The sequence below is a fragment of the Pleurodeles waltl genome, chromosome 1_2 (genome assembly GCF_031143425.1).
Source record: "Pleurodeles waltl isolate 20211129_DDA chromosome 1_2, aPleWal1.hap1.20221129, whole genome shotgun sequence".
In the NCBI taxonomy this organism is placed as follows: domain Eukaryota; kingdom Metazoa; phylum Chordata; class Amphibia; order Caudata; family Salamandridae; genus Pleurodeles; species Pleurodeles waltl.
This window is the reverse complement of record NC_090437.1, coordinates 1,092,009,919-1,092,030,885: the sequence shown is the minus strand read 5'-3', so window position 1 is coordinate 1,092,030,885 and position 20,967 is coordinate 1,092,009,919. Positions and strand designations below refer to the sequence as shown.

The 20,967-nt window shown below is 45.6% G+C and overlaps 1 protein-coding gene across 1 annotated transcript in view; it reads right to left on the bottom strand.

Annotated features, from left to right (window-relative positions):
• The window catches only part of DHX15 (DEAH-box helicase 15), a 97,696-nt gene that overhangs the window by 24,714 nt on the left and 52,015 nt on the right, over positions 1-20,967 (bottom strand). The window contains exons 3-6 of the mRNA XM_069205858.1: positions 20,011-20,119; positions 4,213-4,404; positions 1,721-1,843; positions 1,203-1,393 (exon numbers count right to left, since the gene is read on the bottom strand). Coding sequence (XP_069061959.1) covers positions 1,203-1,393; positions 1,721-1,843; positions 4,213-4,404; positions 20,011-20,119 — 615 coding nt within the window. The remainder of the gene's footprint in view (positions 1-1,202; positions 1,394-1,720; positions 1,844-4,212; positions 4,405-20,010; positions 20,120-20,967) is intronic.

The window sequence follows — 20,967 nt, the reverse complement described above, 5'->3', positions numbered from 1 at the left end:
GAGGCATTTCCTTACACAAGTTTTTTCTAAAAATGTAACATGTTTCAAAGCGCAATGTGCAGTGAGATTCCTCAATCAGTGGGTGAATATGTATGGGACCAAACTCCATGCTAGATTGCTTTTCGCACAGCATTTGGGAATGTTTATCACATTAGTGTAGCCTATTGCACTATGTGCATTGTTCAATGTTAACTAGTTATTAATGTGTTTAACACATGTGTCTGTGGAGGGTGGGTACCAGGGAATCAGCAGCACTGCATGCTATAAACAGGTGTTTTCGCTCAGGGAGCTGCAGGTATTCCTGATGGACCGGCCTCTTTGCCCATCTTGGTGCTAAAGGGATCTTTCTCCCTGAAGATATTTGGAGCCTTGGAGTCTACCTGCTGGTGTCTTGCCATGAGCCCAGAACTTTCCCCTTTAGTACCTTGGGGTTTTCTTTTAAACTGAAAGCGAGGCAGTAGTCACAGGGGTACTGTTGTGGTCAGAAGACAGTATAAATGCAGACGCTGTGATTGTCTGACCATGGATACTTAAATTGTATTAAGGGCAACACTGAAAAGGCATCAGTTCCAACATCGCCAACCAGTCTGCATTCTCTGGTGTTGAGGGCTAAAGTAGACCATGTAGTCCCCAAAGGGTGCAGAGAGTCGTGCATGTTGAGCATTGGCCGCTGATGCCTTCAAATGTATACGAGAAGGAGGCGCAGCAAAAGTGTCGAGAAAGGGAATGTTATCCCAACACAATGGTACTGAAAACTGCGGGCACGAAAAACTTGTTCACTACAAGGTTAACTGAGCCTTCTCCGTAAACGCCTGAACCTGATAGTGAAAGATAAAAAAAAAAAAAATCTAGTCAGTCAGTGCCCATGAGCATTTCCCACTACAGGAGTCGCAGCACATCTGATGATTCCAAAAACCTCTTCAAAGAAAAGCAACTTTCAATTACTTTGGCTTGGTTGAACCTGACCTCTGAATTAATTATTTAAAGATGCTGTAAAATACATTTTAATAATAGGCAACGCAATTAAGTGCTTGACATCAGAATCAAGTGTGAAAACATACCGTAACGCAGTAGACATGTATGTACTAAATAATTATGACAGTAATCATTTTTAGAGTGTTAACTGTAAACACTCAAGCTGTAACAAAAATGCATTTTTACCATGATTAAGTCATTGGGTACTAAAGTTTTCAAATGTTTACCTGCATAAAATATCCAGTAACCAACGCCTTTCTTATATTTATGTAGTAATCCCTGCTAGTAAAGTCTGTACTTCTACGTGGTAGGTTAAACCGGTCCATGATTCTTGACAGCTGCTGGCGTACATTGTCTGCAGACATCAGTGACCTGTAGTTTACAAAGTTATCGTAACACCACTGAACGGACTCATGATCTGCAATCAAAAATGAACATAAAAAAAATGTTAAACTCTGAAAGAGCCGAAAACGCCAGTGTGTTAACAAATCACAATTTATCTGCTTAAGGTGTTTAAACAGTTTAAGAGCCTGGGCATGCAGAAAACATTTGTTAAGCACAAACATTTAATTGGCGTTTTCAACAAAAATAAACTTCTCTATTGTACTCTTATTTTAGGAAAGGCTCATAAAGATTCTGAATGTATACAACAAAGAATCAATACAGTGAATGTGTACAACATAGCTTTTAAAGCATATATCTACTTAATAGGACAAACTATATTTAAAAAACGTAATCCACTTACTTTGCTTGAAAGCATGGTAGACATTCAGCAACGTCAAATGATCGCCATCAATGTGGGCAAACCTCATCTTGGCTTCATCTGCTGCTTTCTTGGCTTCGGTAGGTCGAACAAAACACTGTGGGACTAAACAAGGTTGGTATGGGCCCAACACAAATGCCCATATCGATGAGTCACGCATTCACAGACAGAGGAACAAGGCCTAGCTAGGTCAGCTCAGAGCATAGGGCAGGGCAGGATGGGACTTTTGATGGCCTCCAACTGCATCTTGGACTGTTTACTACCTTTCAGTGGTACATCAACACCTAACCACATCTGCAAGACAAGAGGGATTCAAAACTACAAAACACCGGATTACTGTGTCTAGTAATAAAAACAGGCATTTATGTCTCTTCAAAGGATTATCCAGAAAGAACAACCTACAGGGCTCAAATACACTTTACAAGACGTGCTGGCAACTGTACCAAGAATCATGTGTGGTGAAATGTTGACACTTATATTTTAATAATGGACCGGATTGGTGAAACAAACACTGAAAATTGGATTCCAGGCTCTTGCAATACACCAATACTATTAATCTTGAATAGTGTGAATATTCTGCTTTAATAAACATGTGAATGCTTTATCACCACACATGTTTTTTGCCATCAGCGAAACAGCACAAAATTTATGTTCAAATGTTAAGAATGTGGAAGGTTTAAAAAGCCCGTAGTACTAGAATATTTAATAAACTTCAAAAAAGGAAAACTAAATGTATGGTTACCACGAAAAACCTAGCACACTGGCTCATAGTAAATGGAGGTAAAAGCAGAATGAGACCTGCTTCTGCAGCATTCTTGCTTGAAATCAGCATAAAATGTAATCTGGTGCAAAGAAAATTGATGGTGAAAATGTATATATCAGAATGTCTACTACTGTGTCATCATGGGACAAAGTGCAAACAGTACCATCACTGAGTCCAAGTCGAAGTATATTGTTTGCATCAATAATATATGCAACAATTTCTACCTCCTGCCAACAACTTCACATTGGGCATCGATTTGTTTTTAATTAAATTGTAGCTGTATTTATAAAGCTGTGCACCATATGGAGGGTGTAAGTGTCAAGTAAACTGGCTTTCACACAAAGAACCATATATTGTGGTGCTTTCATCAGTGTCCATGAGGGAAATTACAACAATTGTGATGTAGACTCGGGTACCTGGCTTTGGTACAAGTTAAGGGTGTGTCTGGCAAGGGAGCTGTGGTTTCAAGTAACAGTTATGTACAAAGACGACAGTAAGAGAGAGAGAGAGAATATGGAAGGCTCTACCAGAGTTCAAATGCACTTCAAGTCCACCAACTTGTTTCTGGACAGCGCACTTCTGCATGGCTAGGTAAACAATAATATGACTGAGAAGTTGGTTATATCTAAGAAAGATTAGATTTTCCTAGGGGGATGTTTTTTCTTTTGTACGTAGTTTCTAATTAAAAATGTAGATATTTTAACTAAAAGCAGTGTTTAATGAGAGGTTAGTGAGATTGTCAAGCGTAGGTCTCATCACCCAAGGAATGCAGTTAAACGGGATTGCCCGTGGCAATTAAGGTCGGAGTATTAAAACAAATGGCAACTCTAGTGCTGAAACAAATTATAAAAAGGGAAAAAAATACCAACCTACCACCACCTTTCCAAAGAGAAGCACATGATGAAACGCATTTGATTCTGCCCTGCCCATCTGCTCTGAGACTGAACCTTATTTATTAGAACGCTATAACAAACATTTTGGCTAAATTAGATAATTTCAAAACAACTGAAAGTGTGGCCTATTCATTTGTTGCAAGGTGTACTGAAGAAAATGTAGATTTTCTGTTGGGAACAACTACCCTTAACTAGTGAGCTGGTTAATATCTTCAAGCCATTAAAACTGACAATCTTATGTTAGGGTACTGGAACTCAAAAATAGGAGCTCCTCATTAAACACATTCGGCTTGTACCAGGATCATACTTGAAACTTCCACTATGAAGGTAAGGAGGTGGGCTGAGCAATGGGCCGCTTGAGCAGTATCTATTCTAAGGCACAAAGCAGAACAGCATTTAGTGTTCCTTCAGGCATCCAATCTGCTGTTTTAGTCACTCCAGTAAGAAAGTAACTGACAATATTTTACACCGATCTTTCCAATAAGCCATACAGGTGGATCAACTAGATAAATAAATATTTATGTTCTTAAGGTACTGCTGCTTTTGTTTTCAACGTGGATTTCTCAATTCCTAACCAACTTAAAAATCCATTTAATTAAAAGAAGAAAAAAAAACAAATCAGTTTGCCTCACTATAGAAAAAGAAACGTATGAGGTTCCGGAATCACATTTTTCCCCGATGGGTACATAAAAAGCATTCTATGCATCTGCCCACTTACAAAGGAATTAATATTTTTCCTGAAAAATGTATATAATGTCTTGGAAAAAAAGGGCATCGTTTGAAAATCATTTTTTCAGCATTTCTTTCCCTGCTATTACCTGACAGCATGGCAGTTATAGATAGGATCTCATTAGAACAGTTGTAGTCACAACTTGCAATAACCATCTTGGCAAGCTGTGGATCCAGTGGGAACTCTGCCATCATGGATCCCAGTTCAGTCAGGTCTCCATCATCATTCAAAGCAGACAGGTAATTCAGAAGCTCTAGGGCTCGCATCAGAGTCTCTGGGGCTACAAAATAAATCAACGCATGAGACTGGTTAACAAAAGGTAAAGTGTAGCAATCACACTAAGCATTAAATGAATCAATGACATTGACGCAGCAAATTTGACTTTTAGGGTTCAGATTGTAGCGTTAATATCCCCTCCATTTGTGTTTTAGTAAGGTAATTACTATGTCCTTAAACATTTATCTATACAGAGTGAAGGGCCACAGCTTTCGATTTTTAAAAACAATTAAACTATCACCTAGGCACAGCAAGTTCTCACAGTGAATGCAGGTTGGCCCAACAAAAAGTAATGTGGTGTGTGCCAAGCTCCAATGGGGCATGCCTATGGGAATTCTGGCTAATGTTTTGGCTTTGTTGTATACAATGAAATCTGAACACAGTCCATGGCCTCTTATAGTTCGTTTTGGTTCAATGTAGAAACCTGAAGGCACCAGGTGTAATTTTGGGCCATCACAGGTCGCCCATGGCCAAGTGCAGTCAAAGATTCATTTAAGCATTGTGCTCAGACTCTGTACCACCAGATGCTTTAGTTAAGGCTACCCATGGCCTCAAAACTCAACCAACTGCCACCACAGCCTCCGAATAACACAGATTACAAGTAACACTGATCGTGTCCCATTCGTACAGCCACCTACAGACTTCGTAACAGATTGGCTCTGCATATACCTGTCAGCTTTTTTAAAGTATGTGGCATCACAAGGCGAAGGCATTTGCACTATTCTGCATGTGAATGTAATGAAAATGTCACTTACCCAGTGTACATCTGTTCGTGGCATCAGTCGCTGAGATTCACATGGTATGCATTAGCTCGCCATCTGGTGTTGGGTCGGAGTGTTACAAGTTGTTTTTCTTCGAAGAAGTGTTTTCGAGTCACTGGACCGAGTGGCTCCTCCTTCTGTGCTCATTGCGCATGGGCGTCGACTCCATCTTCGATTGTTTTCCCCGCAGAGGGTGAGGTAGGAGTTGTACTATAGTAATAGTGCCCGCGCAATGAAGTGTGTAAGTATGTACCTATTAAAGGTTTAAATAATAAATATACAAATGTACAAAATTGAAGGTAACTTCTGAACTGCTACAGGCTTCCGGGGAGGTGGGTGGGCCCATGTGAATCTCAGCGACTGATGCCACGAACAGATGTACACTGGGTAAGTGACATTTTCAGTTCGATGGCATCTGTCGCTGTAGATACACATGGTATGCATAGACTAGTAAGCAGTTATTTCCCCATAAGCGGTGGATTAGCCTGTAGGAGTAGAAGTTGTCTGAAATAGAGTTCTTAATACAGCTTGACCTACTGCGGCTTGTTGTGCGGATAGCACATCTATACAGTAGTGTTTGGTGAATGTGTGAGGCGTAGACCATGTGGCTGCCTTACATATTTCATGCATTGGGATGTTTCCTAAAAAGGCCATTGAAGCACCTTTTTTCCTGGTTGAATGTGCCCTGGGAGTAATGGGCAGTTGTCTTTTTGCTTTAAGGTAGCAGATTTGGATGCATTTAACAATCCATCTGGCTATACCTTGTTTTGATATTGGGTTACCTGCATGAGGTTTTTGGAATGCAATAAATAGCTGTTTAGTCTTTCTGATGTTCTTTGTTCTGTCAATGTAGTACATTAATGCTCTTTTGACATCTAATGTATGTAGTGCTCTTTCAGCCACAGAATCTGGCTGTGGGAAAAAAACAGGTAGTTCTACCGTTTGATTTAGATGGAACGGTGAAATAACTTTTGGTAAAAATTTTGGATTAGGTCGTAGGACGACCTTATTTTTATGTATTTGTATAAAAGGTTCCTGTGTTGTGAACGCTTGAATTTCACTTACTCTTCTCAGAGATGTAATGGCGATGAGAAAGGCAACTTTCCAGGTTAGGAATTGTATTCCGCAAGAGTGCATGGGTTCGAAAGGTGGGCCCATGAGTCTTGTTAGGACCACGTTTAGGTTCCATGAAGGAACAGGTGGTGTTCTTGGTGGTATAATTCTTTTAAGACCTTCTATGAATGCTTTGATGACTGGTATCCTATACAAGGAAGTTGAATAGGTAGTCTGCAGGTATGCAGATATTGCTGCAAGGTGTATTTTAATAGAAGAGAAGGCTAGCCTTGCTTTTTGTAAATGGAGCAAGTAATTTATTATATGTTTTGGAGTTGCGTCTAGTGGTTGTATCTGATTATGATGGCAGTAACAAACAAATCTTTTCCACTTACTTGCGTAGCAGTGTCTAGTGGATGGCCTTCTGGCCTGTTTTATAACCTCCATACACTCTTGGCTAAGTTGTAAGTGTCCGAATTCTAGGATTTCAGGAGCCAGATTGCTAGATTCAGCGATGCTGGATCTGGGTGTCTGATCTGTTGGTTGTGTTGCGTTAACAGATCTGGTTTGTTCGGCAGTTTGATGTGGGGTACTACAGAAAGATCTAGCAGTGTTGTGTACCAGGGTTGTCTTGCCCACGTTGGTGCTATTAAAATGAGTTTGAGTTTGTTTTGACTCAATTTGTTCACTAGATAAGGGAGGAGAGGGAGAGGAGGAAAAGCGTAAGCAAATATTCCTGACCAGTTCATCCATAGGGCATTGCCTTGGGATTGCTTGTGTGGGTATCTGGACGCGAAGTTTTGGCATTTTGCGTTCTCTTTTGTTGCAAATAAGTCTATCTGAGGTGTTCCCCAGAGTGTGAAGTAGGTGTTCAGAATTTGTGGGTGGATTTCCCATTCGTGGACTTGTTGGTGATCTCGAGAGAGATTGTCTGCCAGTTGATTCTGGATCCCTGGAATAAACTGTGCTATGAGGCGAATTTGATGGTGGATTGCCCACTTCCATATGTTTTGAGCTAATAAGCTTAACTGCGTTGAATGTGTTCCTCCTAGTTTGTTTAGATAATACATCGTTGTCATGTTGTCTGTTTTGACAAGGATGTATTTGTGGGTTATGATTGGTTGGAAAGCTTTTAGTGCTTGAAAGACTGCTAATAATTCTAGATGATTTATATGCAGTTTTGTTTGATGTATGTTCCATTGTCCTCTTATGGTGTGTTGATTGAGATGTGCTCCCCACCCTGTCATGGAAGCATCTGTTGTTATTACGTACTGTGGCACTGGGTCTTGGAAAGGCCGCCCTTTGTTTAAATTTATACTGTTCCACCATAGAAGCGAGAGGTAAGTTTGGCGGTCTATTAACACCAGATCTAGAAGGTGACCCTGTGCTTGAGACCACTGTGAGGCTAGGCATTGTTGTAAGGGCCTCATGTGCAGTCTTGCGTTTGGGACAATGGCTATGCATGAGGACATCATGCCTAGGAGCTGTAGTATTGTTCTTGCTTGTATTGTTTGATTTGGAGACATGTGTTGAATGACTCTGTTGAAATTGTGAATTCTTTGTGGAGTTGGCGTTGCTACTCCTTTTGTCGTGTCTATTATGGCCCCTAGATATTGCTGTACTTTGCTTGGCTGAATGTTGGATTTTGCAAAGTTGACGGTGAACCCTAGTTTGTAGAGGGTTTGTATAACTTGATTTGTGTGGTTTGAGCATTGTGTGAGCGAACTGGTTTTGATTAGCCAGTCGTCTAGATACGGGAATACATGTATTTGCTGCCTTCTGATGTGTGCAGCGACTACTGCTAGGCATTTTGTGAATACCCTTGGAGCGGTTGTTAAACCGAAAGGCAATACTTTGAATTGGTAATTGTAAAGAAATGGCTCCCTGTTGCAGTTACCCCCCACTTTTTGCCTGATACTGATGCTGACTTGACTGAGAAGAGTGCTGGGACCCTGCTAACCAGGCCCCAGCACCAGTGTTCCTTCACCTAAAATGTACCATTGTATCCACAATTGGCACACCCTGGCATTCAGATAAGTCCCTTGTAACTGGTACTTCTAGTACCAAGGGCCCTGATGCCAAGGAAGGTCTCTAAGGGCTGCAGCATGTCTTATGCCACCCTAGAGACCCCTCACTCAGCACAGACACACTGCTTACAAGCCTGTGTGTGCTAGTGAGAACAAAATGAGTAAGTCGACATGGCACTCCCCTCAGGGTGCCATGCCAGCCTCTCACTGCCTATGCAGTATAGGTAAGACACCCCTCTAGCAGGCCTTACAGCCCTAAGGCAGGGTGCACTATACCATAGGTGAGGGTACCAGTGCATGAGCATGGTACCCCTACAGTGTCTAAACAAAACCTTAGACATTGTAAGTGCAGGGTAGCCATAAGAGTATATGGTCTGGGAGTCTGTCAAACACGAACTCCACAGCACCATAATGGCTACACTGAAAACTGGGAAGTTTGGTATCAAACTTCTCAGCACAATAAATGCACACTGATGCCAGTGTACATTTTATTGTAAAATACACCCCAGAGGGCACCTTAGAGGTGCCCCCTGAAACTTAACCGACTATCTGTGTAGGCTGACTAGTTTTAGCAGCCTGCCACAAACCGAGACATGTTGCTGGCCCCATGGGGAGAGTGCCTTTGTCACTCTGAGGCCAGTAACAAAGCCTGCACTGGGTGGAGATGCTAACACCTCCCCCAGGCAGGAATTGTCACACCTGGCGGTGAGCCTCAAAGGCTCACCTCCTTTGTGCCAACCCAGCAGGACACTCCAGCTAGTGGAGTTGCCCGCCCCCTCCGGCCAGGCCCCACTTTTGGCGGCAAGGCCGGAGAAAATAATGAGAAAAACAAGGAGGAGTCACTGGCCAGTCAGGACAGCCCCTAAGGTGTCCTGAGCTGAAGTGACTAACTTTTAGAAATCCTCCATCTTGCAGATGGAGGATTCCCCCAATAGGGTTAGGATTGTGACCCCCTCCCCTTGGGAGGAGGCACAAAGAGGGTGTACCCACCCTCAGGGCTAGTAGCCATTGGCTACTAACCCCCCAGACCTAAACACGCCCTTAAATTTAGTATTTAAGGGCTACCCTGAACCCTAGAAAATTAGATTCCTGCAACTACAAGAAGAAGGACTGCCCAGCTGAAAACCCCTGCAGCGGAAGACCAGAAGACGACAACTGCCTTGGCTCCAGAAACTCACCGGCCTGTCTCCTGCCTTCCAAAGATCCTGCTCCAGCGACGCCTTCCAAAGGGACCAGCGACCTCGACATCCTCCGAGGACTGCCCCTGCTTCGAAAAGACAAGAAACTCCCGAGGACAGCGGACCTGCTCCAAGAAAAGCTGCAACTTTGTTTCCAGCAGCTTTAAAGAACCCTGCAAGCTCCCCGCAAGAAGCGTGAGACTTGCAACACTGCACCCGGCGACCCCGACTCGGCTGGTGGAGACCCGACACCTCAGGAGGGACCCCAGGACTACTCTGATACTGTGAGTACCAAAACCTGTCCCCCCTGAGCCCCCACAGCGCCGCCTGCAGAGGGAATCCCGAGGCTTCCCCTGACCGCGACTCTTTGAATCCAAAGTCCCAACGCCTGGGAGAGACCCTGCACCCGCAGCCCCCAGGACCTGAAGGACCGGACTTTCACTGGAGAAGTGACCCCCAGGAGTCCCTCTCCCTTGCCCAAGTGGAGGTTTCCCCGAGGAATCCCCCCCTTGCCTTCCTGCAGCGCTGAAGAGATCCCGAGATCTCTCATAGACTAACATTGCGAACCCGACGCCTGTTTCTACACTGCACCCGGCCGCCCCCGCGCTGCTGAGGGTGAAATTTCTGTGTGGGCTTGTGTCCCCCCCGGTGCCCTACAAAACCCCCCCTGGTCTGCCCTCCGAAGACGCGGGTACTTACCTGCAAGCAGACCGGAACCGGGGCACCCCCTTCTCTCCATTCTAGCCTATGTGTTTTGGGCACCACTTTGAACTCTGCACCTGACCGGCCCTGAGCTGCTGGTGTGGTGACTTTGGGGTTGCTCTGAACCCCCAACGGTGGGCTACCTTGGACCAAGAACTGAACCCTGTAAGTGTCTTACTTACCTGGTAAAACTAACAAAAACTTACCTCCCCCAGGAATTGTGAAAATTGCACTAAGTGTCCACTTTTAAAACAGCTATTTGTGAATAACTTGAAAAGTATACATGCAATTTCGATGATTTGAAGTTCCTAAAGTACTTACCTGCAATACCTTTCGAATGAGATATTACATGTAGAATTTGAACCTGTGGTTCTTAAAATAAACTAAGAAAAGATATTTTTCTATATAAAAACCTATTGGCTGGATTTGTCTCTGAGTGTGTGTACCTCATTTATTGTCTATGTGTATGTACAACAAATGCTTAACACTACTCCTTGGATAAGCCTACTGCTCGACCACACTACCACAAAATAGAGCATTAGTATTATCTATTTTTACCACTATTTTACCTCTAAGGGGAACCCTTGGACTCTGTGCATGCTATTCCTTACTTTGAAATAGCACATACAGAGCCAACTTCCTACAGTAATGTATTCCTTTGAATACAAACCTTAGATATTTTCTGTGTGATTGATGTATTGGTATATGGAAATATGCGTCTGAGGTCTAGGGTTGTCATGTAGTTGTGTTTTTTGAGCAATGGTAACACTTCTTGTAGTGTGACCATGTGAAAGTGGTCTGATTTGATGAATGTGTTTACTACTCTGAGGTCCAGAATTGGTCTCAGTGTTTTGTCCTTTTTTGGTATCAAGAAGTACAGTGAATAAACTCCTGTGTTTATTTGTGTGCTTGGTACTAATTCTATTGCATTTTTTTGCAGTAATGCTTGAACTTCTATCTCTAGAAGCTGTGAATGGTGTTTTGATACATTTTGTGATTTTGGTGGTATGTCTGGAGGGAATTGCAGGAATTCTATGCAATAACCATGTTGGATAATTGCTAGGACCCATGTGTCTGTAGTTATTTCCTCCCATGCTTCGTAATATTGACCTATCCTTCCCCCCACTGGTGTTGTGTGGGGGGGGTGAGTGACGTGTGAGTCACTGCTTGTTGGTAGTGGTTTTGGGGCTTTGAAATCTTCCTCTATTCCTAGGGAATTGCCCTCCTCTATACTGGCCCCGAAAGCCTCCCCTGTACTGTCCCTGGTAGGTGGACGGTGCGGACTGTGAGGTACTGGCTTGTGTGGCCTGACCCCGAAACCCTCCTCTAAAAGGTGTTTTGCGGAAGGTGGTATAAGATCCTCTGCTCTGCGGGGAGTAGAGTGCGCCCATGGCCTTGGCAGTGTCAGTGTCCTTTTTGAGCTTTTCTATGGCTGTGTCGACCTCCGGACCGAACAGCATTTTTTCGTTTACTGGCATGTTAAGTACTGCCTGCTGAATTTCTGGCTTGAATCCAGACGTTCTGAGCCATGCGTGCCTACGGATGGTAACCGACGTATTAATGGTCCTTGCGGCTGTGTCTGCTGCATCCATAGAGGAGCGTATTTGATTGTTGGAAATGTTTTGACCTTCTTCAACAACCTGTTTTGCTCTTTTTTGTAGATCTTTTGGGAGATGTTCAATGAGATGCTGCATCTCATCCCAGTGGGCTCTGTCGTATCGCGCTAGCAGCACTTGTGAGTTTGCGATGCGCCACTGGTTTGCTGCCTGGACAGCGACCCTCTTCCCGGCTGCATCAAACTTTCTGCTTTCTTTATCTGGGGGAGGTGCATCCCCAGAAGTGTGTGAATTTGCCCGTTTTCTGGCAGCCCCTACCACCACAGAATCTGGTGGCAGCTGAGAGGTGATGAATACAGGGTCCGTAGGAGGCGCCTTATATTTTTTGTCCACTCTAGGCGTTACTGCCCTGCTTTTGACTGGCTCTTTGAAGATCTCCTTTGCATGGCGAAGCATGCCTGGGAGCATAGACAGGCTCTGGTAGGAGCTGTGGGTGGAGGAGAGGGTGTTAAATAAAAAGTCATCCTCTACTTGTGCAGAGTGTAGTTCCACATTATGGAACTGAGCTGCTCTAGCCACCACTTGTGAATAGGCTGTGCTGTCCTCAGGTGGTGATGGCCTAGTTGGGTATGTGTCTGGGCTGTTATCAGACACAGGTGCATCGTACAAGTCCCACGCGTCTTGATCTTGGTCATCGTGGCTCATGGAGGTGTGAGCTGGCGAATGTGACTGGGTGTAAGTTGGTGAAGCCGGAGTTACAGGTGGAGGCGAGGGAGGAGGTGTTACCGTCTTTGCTGTTTGTTGCTGAGGAGCCTCTCGTGCTACAAACTGAAGTGTTCTCTTTCTTTTGACAGGTGGAAGGGTACTGATCTTCCCTGTCCCCTGCTGAATAAAGATACGCTTCTGTGTGTGATCCACTTCAGTGGATTGCAGTTCCTGTTCGAATCTGTGTCTTTTCATTTGTGAAGACATAGAAAGTTCTTCAGTATAGGAGCCTGAAACTGGGTCTGTTGGTGCTTTTTTCGGCTCCGAAAACCCTGTTGTTTGTTTTTTCGGCTCCGAGGTAACCTTCCTCTTCTTTTGTGCCGAAAAATCTTGGCCTCTATGATCTTCGGCGCCACTGTCTCGGCGTCGATCCGTGTCGACACCGAACTCTCGGTGTCGATGCTTCTCTTTAGCACTCTCTCGGTCCCGAGGAGGCTGCGTGCCGGTGTCTCGACCGGAGTCGGACGATCTCGACACTGAATGGGCCTTTTTCGGTGGCGATTGTTGGTCACCGTGAATTTGGGTTGAGCCATGGCCGGTTGGCAGTGGCGTCCCCTGGGCCTTTTTGCCTTTTTTAATTTCTGATCTCGACGTCTTACTCACTGTTTTTGGATGGTCGAGTTCGTCGGAGTCTGAATCCTGGATGGAAAAGGATTCCTCCTGTTCCTCTTCTGTCTCGAACTGTCGATGCTCTTTTGGCGTGGACGCCATCTGCAGTCTTCTCGCTCGACGGTCGCGCAGAGTTTTTCGGGACCGGAACGCCCGACAGGCCTCACAGGATTCTTCGCTGTGCTCGGGTGACAGGCACAGGTTACAGACCGAGTGTTGGTCCGTATAAGGATATTTGTTGTGGCCTTCATGGCAGAATCGAAACGGGGTCCGTTCCATCGGCGTTGTTATCCACTCGGTCGGGCCGACTAGGCCCCGACGGTGTGCCGAAATCTACCCCGAAGGGCACCGAAGCGCTTCGATGTTCAATGCGTTGTCGTATGTGTTTATCTCGAACCGGATCGCAACGATACCGTCGAAAATCTTCCGTTTTCAGCTATCTTTCCGTTCCGAAACTCGGAGCGACAGGAACACGTCCGAACCCGATGGCAGAAAGAAAACAATCGAAGATGGAGTCGACGCCCATGCGCAATGAGCACAGAAGGAGGAGCCACTCGGTCCAGTGACTCGAAAACACTTCTTCGAAGAAAAACAACTTGTAACACTCCGACCCAACACCAGATGGCGAGCTAATGCATACCATGTGTATCTACAGCGACAGATGCCATCGAACATAAAATTTATGCAGAGTGCATTCTACTCATGGATCATTTGTGCCTCACCTGGATTTTTATTTTTCCAACAAATTCTAGATTATCTCCTGCAATAGGTCTTTAGCTATTAATTAATTTGAGGCGGTAAAAGCAAAACTAGCATTTGTCTGCAATATCCAGTATAATGATGCCTTCAGAAAATTCAACCAGACAAGTCAATTACAGAAGTAAGGATATACACACAGGCCATCTCGTCCGAGATGAACTGTCCACCCAGACATGCAACGTGTGAATATTGTGAAAAACCTACTTGAGCCCCCATGGTTGGCAATTCTGTTACTACATCATTAAATAGAAAGATACAGCACGCAAGTCGCTTTGCATAATTAATGGTGTTTCATCTTGTAGGGTATCTGTAAGGAAATGCCTCCTTGGCATGGTTGCCCCCTGACTTTTTGCCTGTGCTGATGCTATGTTTACAATTGAAAGTGTGCTGTGGCCTGCTAACCAGGCCCCAGCACCAGTGTTCTTTCCCTAACCTGTACTTTTGTATCCACAATTGGCAGACCCTGGCATCCAGATAAGTCCCTTGTAACTGGTACTTCTAGTACCAAGGGCCCTGATGCCAAGGAAGGTCTCTAAGGGCTGCAGCATGTCTTATGCCACCCTGGAGACCTCTCACTCAGCACAGACACACTGCTTGCCAGCTTGTGGGTGCTAGTGAGGACAAAACGAGTAAGTCGACATGGCACTCCCCTCAGGGTGCCATGCCAGCCTCTCACTGCCTATGCAGTATAGGTAAGACACCCCTCTAGCAGGCCTTACAGCCCTAAGGCAGGGTGCACTATACCATAGGTGAGGGTACCAGTGCATGAGCATGGTACCCCTACAGTGTCTAAACAAAACCTTAGACATTGTAAGTGCAGGGTAGCCATAAGAGTATATGGTCTGGGAGTCTGTCAAACACGAACTCCACAGCACCATAATGGCTACACTGAAAACTGGGAAGTTTGGTATCAAACTTCTCAGCACAATAAATGCACACTGATGCCAGTGTACATTTTATTGTAAAATACACCACAGAGGGCACCTTAGAGGTGCCCCCTGAAACTTAACCGACTGTCTGTGTAGGCTGACTAGTTCCAGCAGCCTGCCACACCAGAGACATGTTGCTGGCCCCATGGGGAGAGTGCCTTTGTCACTCTGAGGCCAGCAACAAAGCCTGCACTGGGTGAAGATGCTAACACCTCCCCCAGGCAGGAGCTGTAACACCTGGCGGTGAGCCTCAAAGGCTCACCCCTTTGTCACAGCCCAGCAGGGCACTCCAGCTTAGTGGAGTTGCCCGCCCCCTCCGGCCACGGCCCCCACTTTTGGCGGCAAGGCTGGAGGGAACAAAGAAAGCAACAAGGAGGAGTCACTGGCCAGTCAGGACAGCCCCGAAGGTGTCCTGAGCTGAGGTGACTCTGACTTTTAGAAATCCTCAATCTTGCAGATGGAGGATTCCCCCAATAGGGTTAGGATTGTGACCCCCTCCCCTTGGGAGGAGGCACAAAGAGGGTGTACCCACCCTCAGGGCTAGTGGCCATTGGCTACTAACCCCCCAGACCTAAACACGCCCTTAAATTTAGTATTTAAGGGCTACCCTGAACCCTAGAAAATTAGATTCCTGCAACTACAAGAAGAAGGACTGCCTAGCTGAAAACCCCTGCAGAGGAAGACCAGAAGACGACAACTGCCTTGGCTCCAGAAACTCACCGGCCTGTCTCCTGCCTTCCAAAGATCCTGCTCCAGCGACGCCTTCCAAAGGGACCAGCGACCTCGACATCCTCTGAGGACTGCCCCTGCTTCGAAAAGACAAGAAACTCCCGAGGACAGCGGACCTGCTCCAAGAAAAGCTGCAACTTTGTTTCCAGCAGCTTTAAAGAACCCTGCAAGCTCCCCGCAAGAAGCGTGAGACTTGCAACACTGCACCCGGCGACCCCGACTCGGCTGGTGGAGATCCAACACCTCAGGAGGGACCCCAGGACTACTCTAAGACTGAGTACAAAAACCTGTCCCCCCTGAGCCCCCACAGCGCCGCCTGCAGAGGGAATCCCGAGGCTTCCCCTGACCGCGACTCTTTGAATCCTAAGTCCAGACACCTGGGAGAGACCCTGCACCCGCAGCCCCCAGGACCTGAAGGACCGGACTTTCACTGGAGGAGTGACCCCCAGGAGTCCCTCTCCCGTGACCAAGTGGAGGTTTCCCCGAGGAACCGCCCCCTTGCCTGCCTGCAGCGCTAAAGAGATCCCGAGATCTCCCATAGACTAACACTACAAACCCGACGCTTGTTCTAACACTGCACCCGGCTGCCCCCGCGCCGCTGAGGGTGAAATTCCTGTGTGGGCTTGTGTCCCCCCCCGGTGCCCTACAAAACCCCCCTGGTCTGCCCTCCGAAGACGCGGGTACTTACCTGCTGGCAGACTGGAACCGGGGCACCCCCTTCTCCATTGAAGCCTATGTGTTTTGGGCACCACTTTGAACTCTGCACCTGACCGGCCCTGAGCTGCTGGTGTGGTAACTTTGGGGTTGCTCTGAACCCCCAACGGTGGGCTACTTTGGACCAAGAACTAAGCCCTGTAAGTGTCCTACTTACCTGGTTAACCTAACAAATACTTACCTCCCCTAGGAACTGTGAAAATTGCACTAAGTGTCCACTTTTAAAACAGCTATTTGTCAATAACTTGAAAAGTATACATGCAATTTTTATGATTTAAAGTTCCTAAAGTACTTACCTGCAATACCTTTCAAATGAGATATTACATGTAGAATTTGAACCTGTGGTTCTTAAAATAAACTAAGAAAATATATTTTTCTATAACAAAACCTATTGGCTGGATTTGTCTCTGAGTGTGTGTACCTCATTTATTGTCTATGTGTATGTACAACAAATGCTTAACACTACTCCTTGGATAAGCCTACTGCTCGACCACACTACCACAAAATAGAGCATTAGTATTATCTCTTTTTGCCACTATCTTACCTCTAAGGGGAACCCTTGGACTCTGTGCATACTATTCCCTACTTTGAAATAGTGCATACAGAGCCAACTTCCTACAGTATCATTATCCTTAACTTTATGTTCAGATGTCTGACGTCAAGTATTAGTCTCAAAAACACAGAGTCAACGTTTATTAACCTTGCAATTTCTCCTTTAACCAACCATTCAATCACCTCTTTCAGCAACAGTGTTAAGGATTCATTAGTTTAGATCTTGGCGGTATGATTTTTGGATTATCTGTCTAAGAATGAATTTTTGGTGTAGGAAGTTGGCTCTGTATGTGCTATTTCAAAGTAAGGAATAGCATGCACAGAGTCCAAGGGTTCCCCTTAGAGGTAAAATAGTGGTAAAAATAGATAATACTAATGCTCTATTTTGTGGTAGTGTGGTCGAGCAGTAGGCTTATCCAAGGAGTAGTGTTAAGCATTTGTTGTACATACACATAGACAATAAATGAGGTACACACACTCAGAGACAAATCCAGCCAATAGGTTTTTATATAGAAAAATATCTTTTCTTAGTTTATTTTAAGAACCACAGGTTCAAATTCTACATATAATATCTCATTCGAAAGGTATTGCAGGTAAGTACTTTAGGAACTTCAAATCATCAAAATTGCATGTATACTTTTCAAGTTATTGACAAATAGCTGTTTTAAAAGTGGACACAGTGCAATTTTCACAGTTCCTAGGGGAGGTAAGTTTTGATTAGTTTTACCAGGTAAGTAAGACACTTACAGGGTTCAGTTCTTGGTCCAAGGTAGCCCACCGTTGGGGGTTCAGAGCAACCCCAAAGTCACCACACCAGCAGCTCAGGGCCGGTCAGGTGCAGAGTTCAAAGTGGTGCCCAAAACACATAGGCTAGAATGGAGAGAAGGGGGTGCCCCGGTTCCGGTCTGCTTGCAGGTAAGTACCCGCGTCTTCGGAGGGCAGACCAGGGGGGTTTTGTAGGGCACCGGGGGGGACACGAGTCCACACAGAAATTTCACCCTCAGCGGCGCGGGGGCGGCCGGGTGCAGTGTAGAAACAAGCGTCGGGTTCGCAGTGTTAGTCTATGAGAGATCTCGGGATCTCTTCAGCGCTGCAGGCAGGCAAGGGGGGGGTTCCTCGGGGAAACCTCCACTTGGGCAAGGGAGAGGGACTCCTGGGGGTCACTTCTCCAGTGAAAGTCCGGTCCTTCAGGTCCTGGGGGCTGCGGGTGCAGGGTCTCTCCCAGGCGTCGGGACTTTAGGTTCAAAGAGTCGCGGTCAGGGGAAGCCTCGGGATTCCCTCTGCAGGCGGCGCTGTGGGGGCTCAGGGGGGACAGGTTTTGGTACTCACAGTATCAGAGTAGTCCTGGGGTCCCTCCTGAGGTGTCGGGTCTCCACCAGCCGAGTCGGGGTCGCCGGGTGCAGTGTTGCAAGTCTCACGCTTCTTGCGGGGAGCTTGCAGGGTTCTTTAAAGCTGCTGGAAACAAAGTTGCAGCTTTTCTTGGAGCAGGTCCGCTGTCCTCGGGAGTTTCTTGTCTTTTCGAAGCAGGGGCAGTCCTCAGAGGATGTCGAGGTCGCTGGTCCCTTCGGAAGGCGTCGCTGGAGCAGGATCTTTGGAAGGCAGGAGACAGGCCGGTGAGTTTCTGGAGCCAAGGCAGTTGTCGTCTTCTGGTCTTCCGCTGCAGGGGTTTTCAGCTGGGCAGTCCTTCTTCTTGTTGCAGGAATCTAATTTTCTAGGGTTCAGGGTAGCCCTTAAATACTAAATTTAAGGGCGTGTTTAGGTCTGGGGGGTTAGTAGCCAATGGCTACTAACCCTGAGGGTGGGTACACCCTCTTTGTGCCTCCTCCCAAGGGGAGGGGGTCACAATCCTAACCCTATTGGGGGAATCCTCCATCTGCAAGATGGAGGATTTCTAAAAGTTAGAGTCACCTCAGCTCAGGACACCTTAGGGGCTGTCCTGACTGGCCAGTGACTCCTCCTTGTTATTCTCATTATTTTCTCCGGCCTTGCCGCCAAAAGTGGGGCCTGGCCGGAGGGGGCGGGCAACTCCACTAGCTGGAGTGTCCTGCTGGGTTGGCACAAAGGAGGTGAGCCTTTGAGGCTCACCGCCAGGTGTGACAATTCCTGCCTGGGAGAGGTGTTAGCATCTCCACCCAGTGCAGGCTTTGTTACTGGCCTCAGAGTGACAAAGGCACTCTCCCCATGGGGCCAGCAACATGTCTCGGTTTGTGGCAGGCTGCTAAAACTAGTCAGCCTACACAGATAGTCGGTTAAGTTTCAGGGGGCACCTCTTTGGTGTATTTTACAATAAAATGTACACTGGCATCAGTGTGCATTTATTGTGCTGAGAAGTTTGATACCAAACTTCCCAGTTTTCAGTGTAGCCATTATGGTGCTGTGGAGTTCGTGTTTGACAGACTCCCAGACCATATACTCTTATGGCTACCCTGCACTTACAATGTCTAAGGTTTTGTTTAGACACTGTAGGGGTACCATGCTCATGCACTGGTACCCTCACCTATGGTATAGTGCACCCTGCCTTAGGGCTGTAAGGCCTGCTAGAGGGGTGTCTTACCTATACTGCATAGGCAGTGAGAGGCTGGCATGGCACCCTGAGGGGAGTGCCATGTCGACTTACTCGTTTTGTCCTCACTAGCACACACAAGCTGGTAAGCAGTGTGTCTGTGCTGAGTGAGAGGTCTCCAGGGTGGCATAAGACATGCTGCAGCCCTTAGAGACCTTCCTTGGCATCAGGGCCCTTGGTACTAGAAGTACCAGTTACAAGGGACTTATCTGGATGCCAGGGTCTGCCAATTGTGGATACAAAAGTACAGGTTAGGGAAAGAACACTGGTGCTGGGGCCTGGTTAGCAGGCCTCAGCACACTTTCAATTGTAAACATAGCATCAGCAAAGGCAAAAAGTCAGGGGGCAACCATGCCAAGGAGGCATTTCCTTACATTTGGTCAACTGCATTTAATGTTGTTCTTCAAAATCAGAGGGGAAAAACACACTCCCAATACAACCCTTCATCTTTCTTACTAACAAGGAGCTAAAACGAAAACTTGAATTACAACTTGACACCTTTTTTTCCACCAGATTATATTGACAGCCAAAATCCTACTATATTACAAAAGGTTGAAAAACCTCTTATAGATAAGTGCAACATAACGACCATGAGTAATAAGTACAAAACCCCAAACGTTAAGCAGTACAAAATATATATCGTTTAAAAAAAAAAAAAACATATAATGAAACTACTGGTAAAATGGCTCTATCACATTCCCACAATACATTACCTGGTGGATCCATGAAATCAAAGTGCACCAAATCATCTATACCAAGCTTCTTCAACTGCAGAACCACGGATCCCAAGTTAGACCTCAAAATCTCAGGGTAAGTATTATCCTGAAAGACAAATTCAATTATTACTGTTAATCCTTACTTTGAAATAAGAGAACATATAAGAGAAATGACTTAAAAGCAAAGTTATTCCTCAACAAAATGTTTCAAAGGAAACGCACAAAATGCCACCCTTCTGTACTTTAGTACTCCTAGTCCACAATCTAAATTTTTGGCAATTCCTCCTAACTTGGCCAGTACGAATACCCACCACATAACTTCGGTCCGTCTCTAATAAAGCTTAAGCATGAAAAAAGTGCACACCCATTCACCTAGGTCAAATCAACCGGAGAATCAATAGTAGATGTATGCAACAAAATCACTGTACAGCCCTTTGCTGTTGCATAATGAGTTATTCCTCTTTCAGCAATAAAAAAAGGGAGTAGAGACTTTGTGCCAGGTGAGGAGAAAAGCAGTACCCAGTGAACAAGAAACTTTGCATGTGAGGGAGGGAAAATGGCACCATCTGTTCTTTGAGCCAAATCTTCACTGGAAGGAAAACCTCAAATTTACATAGGGGAGATGTTATACATCTTGTGTTTAAAGTTCCCTTTTGCAAACAAAAAATCGTCATTAGGAAAACCATTTAGATGTTGATGAATGACAAGTGTGAGGTCCAGTTCCGGATCCAATATTTTATTTTTCACAGCTATAGTTGTGTGTAAGTCCCTCCCTGAAGGTCAAGGTAAAAACCTATGGCTGTGTTAGTGTAGACTTTCAAAGAACTATCTAGTAAGTGGTTATACGAGACTTAATTCTTACCAGACCACTTGTCAAACTCTCAAGAGCTATAATCATAGGGTGTTAGATAAGGTACGATGCAATGGAGTGCGTAGATTCAGAAACAGAATCTC